A 7572-nucleotide genomic window follows, 5' to 3' on the forward strand; every position below is an offset into this window, starting at 1 on the left:
TCCTTGTTTGCACACTTGGTAGAACCATGGCAACCGGTCCCCATCGTGGGGTCAGTCACAGGACCAACGATGTGGCCCAGCAACCAATCCAAGCTAAGGAGGCCTGGCTGCCATGGTGACACAGAGGAGGACCAGTTTCTTTGAAAGGGGTAAAAGGCTGGAGCGCCTCTGAGGGGCAGGCTGCCTCTGGGAGGGGTCCAGCTCAGAGCTTTCCAGCCACGCTGCCTCGACCTTAGTCCAGGGTCCTGTCTGGACTACTCGGTAGCCCCAAACAGTCTGACTTGGTTCTACGCTTATCTGTTTCATAATCCATCTTCCAGCAGCATCACTGCATCTTTTTTTTTTTTTTTTTTTTTAGGATTTTATTTATTTAGGGGTGTCTGGGTGGCTCAGTGGGTTAAGCCTCTGCCTTCAGCTCAGGCCATGATCCCAGAGTCCTGGGATCGAGCCCCGCATCAGGCTCTCTGCTCAGCGGGGAGCCTGCTTCTCCTCTCTCTCTCTGCCTGCCTCTCTGCCTACTTGTGATCTCTCTCTGTCAAATAAATAAACAAAATCTTTAAAAACAAGATTTTGTTTATTTATTTGACAGAGAGAGAGAGAGACACCAAGAGAGAACACATGCAGGGGCAGTGGGAGAGGGAGAAGCAGGCTTCCTGCCGAGCAAGGAGCCCGATGCAGAGCTCCATCCCAGGACTCTGGAATCCTGACGGGAGCCGAAGGCAGAGGCTTAACCATTGAGCCACCCAGGCGCCCAAACATGACTGTATCTTTATAAAATATTTATCACATTGCTCTTGCTTGTCTTGCTGTCTGTTCTCCAAATAAGCCTGCAATCTCATGCAGGGGCAATTGTACTGGTCACCCTCTCTGACTTACGGATTCTTCCTCCAGATCTTCCGGGGGCTGCTTCCTTGTGTCCTTTAGGTCAAAGTCCAAATGTCACCTCCTCAGGCTATTCGAGAAGTCCGATGTGTGCGTGTGGCAGCCCACCCTCTACTGGGGGCCCTGGAGACAAAGGGTGGGGCTGGGGGGGTGGGGGTGGGGTCAGGAGACCAGGTCTGGCCCTGCTCCAGGCCTGCCCACTCAGGTTCTCAGCTGGAAAGATGGATGATAACTAAGAGGTGAGTAGTTTTCTTCCTGGGCTCCCAAGAGCTCAAGTGTCCAAAGGGATGCCTGAGAGCTTTTTCCCCAGGTGACTTCTTTCACATCACAGAGAAGAGCAAAGGGGAGGCTGGTTGTGAGGGGTTCTGAGTAGTCCTGTCCCATTTCAGGATCGCAGCTTTAGATTTATATAGAGAGGTATCTCTGTATATATGTATGTATGTGTGTGTATGGGAAAGAGAAATTTACATACATATATAGGGATGGATGGATGGGCAAGGTAAAGCTTAGGGTCACGTCATACTCAAAATTTTCTTAGAAAGACAGAGAGCCCATATTTTTTTTTAAGTTGTAAAACCTCCAAAGTAGATTTCTGTGGGCCCTTTAAGCTCTGTGGCTGTGCTGGGTCTTACTTAAGAGGCCACTGGAGGCCCCCCAGTCCCTGCACCCGGCAGTTGGCCGAAATCTGGAAAGTTCTGTGAGAAAGTGGGGATGCCCTCCGGTGGGGAAAGGGAGGATTTCCCCTCAATCCAGCAACCACTGGCGTTTTTCGTATATTGTCTTTAATCCACACAGCAACACCAAGGGGTGGCCTTTATTACCATTCCCATTTTACAGATTTGGAAGAAGGGACATGAAGAGCCTAGGGAAGGTGTCCAAGGTCATAGCTGGGCAGCGCCAGAACCAGGATTGGGCTGGCTCTGCATTGAAAGCTCTGTTCTTTTCCATCCTCCAGGCCCTCTCTTCCAGAAGGTTCTCCATCAGCCTCAGTGAAGTCTTGTCATCCCTTATCAACCAATGTCTATTCTCTCCTCTACCCTACCTCCCTCTATAAACAGGCCCTTGGTAGGCTCAGCCTTCCTAGACAAGGCCAGGCCCTCACCTGCGGTGCTCATCTCTTGGTTCTGGAACTCTGAAACCATTTCATAGTCCAAGAATTGCTCCTTGTTCACCTTGATCACTGGGCTCTGAGGGGAAGGAAGGCAGGAGTCAAAGGTGAAGAAGAAATGGTGAAAAGGCCCAGAGGAAAAGAGATGGGATCCAAATGAAGAATTTCTAAATTCCTGAGGGCCCCTCACCTTAGGGAACAACAGTCAGAATTTCTCTTTGCACTTGCCCCTAGAAGACAAAGACTAAGCCAGGGAATACCAAGGAGTGGCCATGTGACCCAATCCCCTCCCTTCGCAGACAACACCACTCTATCTTGGGATTGCTTCTGGTGGAAATCAGACAGGTGCTCTCTCCATTCTAGTCACTGGACTTCTGATGCCTCCTACCTACAGCCCTGACACCTCTTCCCTTCCCAGTTGTATTTCGGTCATGCACAGTGTGGACAGACCACAGGTCTCACACACCTCGGTGTGGTGGTTTTGGTGGAAAAGGCTGTCTACCCCTCTCTCAGGCAGGTCTCTGAGGCATGGAGCCTGGGCATGTACTCCATCTTCTGGATCTTCACATTTTGAGGGATGTCCTTCTTCCAGAACAGTCCTGCAGGAAGAAAGGGAGAAGCGTGAGGGGACACTCGGAACAGCTGGATTGGCCCACCCCAGAAACCAGAGTGTGATTAGAATTTCTGCTTTCACCCAAGCATAAGGACCACAGGGCACTAGAAGGATCCAGAGATGGGCTAGAGTATAGGAGTTTGCCTTTTGCCCACCTCAGCATTGGAATCCCTGCTCTTCCTAGTTCTGTGGCCCTGGGAAACTTAATTAAATTGGCCGAGCTTCAGTTTTCTCATCCGTGCAATGATGAACCATTGTTGAGAGAATTACGGGAGATAATCCATGTAAGTTTCTTAGCATGGTGCTTGGCGTGCAGTAAGTGGTCCAATGTGAATTTAACATCGGTGCTGCTACGAGACCCGAATGAAGCTGGGGATGAACAGTGGTTTCAAAACTCTAAGGCATTACTTGCACATTGGACACCATGATCGTTAGTAGCAGTCATCTGAACTCCTAGCAGCTCTCCTTTCTGAACCTTGCAACCATGAAACCCTGTTTTCAAGAAGGGTATGACGCTTTTACCCAAGAAATCCCCTCCTACTCTCCACCCCCCTCTGTCATACCTCTATTTGCCATATACTCTGAGCTGCCTACTCTTCCCAGTTCAAAATCTGGAATATGGTGCAGGGGAGGGGAGGGTCTGACGGGAACCCCCATGATTCCTGGCTCTGAGCACTTGGATAGCACGGTGGGGTGGGGTACAGCGCTTGTCCCAAGGAGTTGGATGCTGACCTCTTCCAGGGACTTCTGATCGCCTCTACTGCACTCTTCTAAAGAAGGCAAGTGAGAACAGCTTCCCCACAAAGGTTAGGAGACCCCACCCCTGTCTTGCTCTGGGTCTGGGCCAGTGAGGCTCCAACGGTGAGTGTGATGAGAAAGTTTCAGGCAGAGAAATTTGTGGAAGGTGCTTTTCATGTCAAGTTGGGGACCCCCTCCCCCACCTTTGCACCTGACAGCCTAGTCTCTCTCTTTCAGCTCTTCTGAGCTCACCTTGAGGCACAAGCCGCTGGAGGACACTTCGGAAGTATGGGAAGGCCAGGCTGGTGACTTCTTGCCGGGACCTGACCAGCTGGATTCCCACTTGGCTCTGTCCCCCTGAGGACACAGAATAGCATTAGCAGGGACGTTGGCCAAAAGCCTTCAGGAGGTGCGGGTTGCAGAAAAGCCGCCCCCTTTCCACCATCACTCTCAGATCCCTCCCACTACCCTGGATGATCTGCTCTCCCTTCATCTCCACCCCTTGCTCTTTATCCGCTGGGTCTCACTCACCCCGGGCACAGACTTCCAGGTAAGAGCAGAGTCTTCGGCCCAAGAGCCAGCCTGTAGATGGACAGGTGAGCAGAGCCTCAGAGGGCTACAAAAACTGAATGGACAGACAGGCGAACAGGCTAGGGATGGGGAAGAATTTCGGCAGCTTCCCAGGTGGGGAGCTGAAAAGAGTTCTGGAATCCTTGGAAGAATAAACCTGGAACCTGGGTTCAGACTGTTAGGGCGGGCAGCCCAGGGTCTCACCCTGGAAGCCACAGGATACCCAGCTGCGCGATGTGGGGAATAACCTTTCTACCACACAGACCCTCCTCAATCAAGGTAGACAGGGTGGGGTGGGGGAGAATCCAGAAGGCCCAGGGTTCGGGCATCTGCACCGGGCCTGCCGCCCCATTGCGCGCACCCAGCCCTCCGCGGAGCGCCGGCACCGCATGGAGCCCTTCACACTGGTCTCCAAGGTCAAGGACCGGCGGAGAACAGGTGGAGGAGGAGAGAGGGACACGAGTGCGGGGAAGGCTAGGCGTCCTCCCATAGCCGCCCGGTACCTGCGTCCCCAGGCTGGAGGGTAAGTAAGCCCAGGGGCCTGGCTGGGCCCAGTCATCTCCCCGAGGTCATCAGGACTGGATGCCCGAAAGGCCGGCTCCTTCTGCCTACCGCTCGGCTCCGGGCACCTCCGCCCTGGTCCTCAGCGCGTGCTGTTTCTCCCGTGGCCTTGTGGCCCGGATCCCCCTGGACTACTCGGGGGTCCTCTCCATTCCTCCTGCTAAACCCCCAGCCTCCCTTGGGGCCCGCTTCTTTTCCATCTTACCTCCACCTTCCGATTTTCAACGCCCCTCCAAACCTCCCCACCCCCGTCTGCAAGACGCCCTCGGTCTCTCCCCACCCCGCACTGTTCCCGGAGCTTCGCGCACCCACCGCTCCCGCAGGCCCCGTTTCCCGGTCCTCCCCCCAGCTTTCCTCCTGACCGTGGGGACTAACGGCGTGCCAGCCCCCCGGGAGGCTGCTCAACAGCAGGAAGCAAAGAATCAGACGCATCCCCACAGGTCCCCGAGCCCCCCGAGCCCGCCGCGCCGGCTGCTGCATGGCGGCTCCCGAGCGTCTGCTCCAGCGCGCGAACCTCCGCGGCCAAGGCCAGACCCCGGCGGCAGCTTCGAGCGCCCCCCTGCGGCAGCTCGGCCGACGGCGCGGCTTGTAACGAGGCCCCCAGCCCCAGCTCTTGGAATCTTGGCGTCAGAGTCCTGCTTTTAAGATGACCCTCGCTCTAGAAACCCCCTCCAGACACCCCCATCGCCCCCATCTCCTTCTCTCCAAGGATTAAAGATTGGGGGGACAGGAGAGATGGGTCTCACATGGGATTGAAAATCGATAAACAGCACCTGGGCACCGTTCTGGAGAAGTAGGATGCCCTATTTGGGTGTTCCTTAAGACCGTGTGCTGGGTAAGATTGCCTGGGGTCAAGCCCGAGCACCTGCAGGTAGCCCTTTAACTTCTCTGGGCCCCTGTTCACCTCTAAGATGAGGATGATTCTAGTATGTAGCTCACAGACTCTCTAGGAGGATTCATTCATTTAATACCCCAGGGAAGCATTTAGAAGTAGGGCCGGACTGGCACATAGTAAGCACTCATTTAACATTGGCCATGACTGTCTTCTGACCCTGCCTTTCTATCATTGCCACCCCCCCCCCCGCCACCCCAAGCCTTGATAAGCTTTCTCCCTGCAAAAATGTTCTCCTCTCAGTCTGTACCTTTTCCAGACCCCTACCACTGCCATCGTCTCTTACCTGCTGAGTTGCTTCTCATCTGGTTGCTTGGAGCAACTGATAAATTGGGCTGTGATCCAGGAGCCTAGAATCCATGTTGTTCCACTCTTGCCTCCCAATAATCTCTTTTATAAGCACCGGGAGGAGCTAACTAAAATAGCAACTGAAGCCTGTTTCTCCGTTGCTTACCCCTCTTCCATGGCTTTCCTTTACACCTCAGACTAGTCGTTGACCCTCCCCCCCACCATGCCAAGAAGACACAGCATGACCTAGCCTCCCCTCCCTCTCCAGGCTTTTCCTTCTCCCTCTTTCCGTGTGCCAGCCACACCAGTTTCCTCTCCATTCATCAACGCCTGAGCTCTTCTTGCAGACTTTTTCCTCCTCTCCCCGCCCTCACAGTTGTCCCTCTGTTTCAGCATAAACAGCACCCTGTCAGAGATATGTTTCTTCTCCCTGCGCAGCATTACCGCCTCACTTCTGTCCCTCTTCTCCTCCACAATGCACACCACAATTTATAATGACTTGTTCCTTTCTGCCTCTTCGTTGGAGGGTAGTTGCAAGAGGGCAGGCGGGCGTGCTGGGGGGACATGTCAGGGTCTAGCTCCAGACCCATCTCAGAGTAGATTCTCAGTACATATTTGTTGAACAAATGAAAGGGACCGGGGGTCCAGAGACAGGTATGAAATGTCTCTGTCTCAGTGTTCTCATCCGCTAGATGGGCTCCGCGTGAAGGAGCCGTGAGAATGGCATCCGACGATGGATGTAAGAATGGCGCATGCTCCACAAACACGGTGGGCGTGGAATTCTGCTCCACCTCAGCTTCAGCCTCCCTAGGATTCTCCCACCACAGCCCAAGCCCTGCAGGTGGGTGGGAGACCATGAGACCCAGAAGGGCAGGCCTGGTCTGGAGGAGCATCAGGAGCAGAACTCAGGAGTCCTGCTTCACAGTTCATCCGGGAGATGGGAGAGCCCCCAGCTAGTCCCAGAGCGCAGAGGCTGCCCATCCGGATGGGGAGGGGGGAGCCCTGAGGCAGCCTCACCAAAGCCGGACCAAATCCTGACTCGGCCTTGGAGGCTCCCCAGTAGCCTCTTAAAAGTCTGCGAGGGTATACAAGGAGTGGTGGTGGGAGAGGGGTAGTGAGCAAGGCATGGGCCTCTAGTACTGTGCCTCCTTGTGGTTATCCAGGGAAGGAAACAATATCATTGTGTTGAAGTCTGCAAAACCCTTTTTCGGGGAACAGGGTCTTTCCTCAGGATGTGATCATCCTGATGGAAATATGGAAAAGGGGCTGTGCGCTAAGGTGGCCAAGGGCGGGGGTGGGGGGGGGTGGGGGGGTGGTCTCCAGTCCCGGGAAGCTGAGTTCGGTGGAGAGCAGCGCCCCCTGGGGGAAGCAAGGGGAGCTGGGCCAGGGAAAGGGAATTTCCAGGAGAGCCCCACTGACCCTCTCATCTACTCTCTGCCCAGGACCCATCCTGAGCTTCTCAGGTATATTGAGCAAGAAGGGGACATTTCTTTATATCTAATAACCCAATCATCTTGAAGGAACTCCTCTCCTTTTTCAATTTAGAATGTGTCTAATGCCAACTTTTGTGATGGGAGGACCTTGTGATTCCTACACTCCTCCTTTAAAGCAGGCTCCATGCCCAGTGTGGAGCCCAACACAGGGCTTGAACTTACAGCCCTACGATCAAGGCTTGAGCTGAGATCCAAAGCTGGACACTTGACTGACTGAGCCACTCAGGTGCTCTCTTCCCCTCCCCCCTTAATGAGAATTTTTACCTGGTGGTTGTGAAAAGCAATACCATGTAAACTAAAGTGAAGAGGACGTAAGGGTGCAGCTCAACAGATTATTAGGCTGTGAACAGCCACGTCCTGCTCTCTAGGCCAAGGAATGCTGCCAGGACCCGCGGAAACCTTGTCCTTGCTAGATTCCATCTCCGCT

The 7572-nt window shown here is 54.1% G+C and overlaps 1 protein-coding gene across 2 annotated transcripts; it reads right to left on the minus strand.

Moving 5' to 3' along the window:
• Window positions 1-1658: 1658 nt before the first annotated feature.
• On the minus strand, window positions 1659-5783 carry RESP18 (regulated endocrine specific protein 18). 2 transcript variants are annotated; one of them, XM_046019337.1, is made up of 5 exons: window positions 5651-5783; window positions 3873-3923; window positions 3594-3698; window positions 2457-2589; window positions 1659-2069 (listed from the first exon to the last, which is right to left on the minus strand). In XM_046019337.1, the coding sequence occupies exons 1-4, from the start codon at window positions 5667-5669 to the stop codon at window positions 2489-2491; spliced, it is 276 nt and encodes a 91-aa protein (XP_045875293.1). In that variant the 5' UTR covers window positions 5670-5783; the 3' UTR covers window positions 1659-2069; window positions 2457-2488. The 2 variants fall into 2 exon arrangements, with proteins under 2 accessions (XP_045875293.1, XP_045875292.1); XM_046019336.1 differs by lacking the exon at window positions 5651-5783 and adding an exon at window positions 4835-4985.
• Window positions 5784-7572: the final 1789 nt, after the last annotated feature.

Source organism: Meles meles, chromosome 9 (assembly GCF_922984935.1).
Source record: "Meles meles chromosome 9, mMelMel3.1 paternal haplotype, whole genome shotgun sequence".
Lineage (NCBI taxonomy): Eukaryota > Metazoa > Chordata > Mammalia > Carnivora > Mustelidae > Meles > Meles meles.

What these genes read in the sequence shown, in the direction of transcription:
- RESP18 (XM_046019336.1), bottom strand. Translation starts at nt 4,952, where the DNA reads ATGCAGCAGCCGGCGCGGCGGGCTCGGGGGGCTCGGGGACCTGTGGGG. An exon ending in GCACGCCGTTAGTCCCCACG is followed by an intron (nt 3,924 to 4,834) that starts GTCAGGAGGAAA and finishes GTCCATCTACAG; the next exon opens with GCTGGCTCTTGGGCCGAAGA. An exon ending in CCAGCGGCTTGTGCCTCAAG is followed by an intron (nt 2,590 to 3,593) that starts GTGAGCTCAGAA and finishes TTCTTCCTGCAG; the next exon opens with GACTGTTCTGGAAGAAGGAC.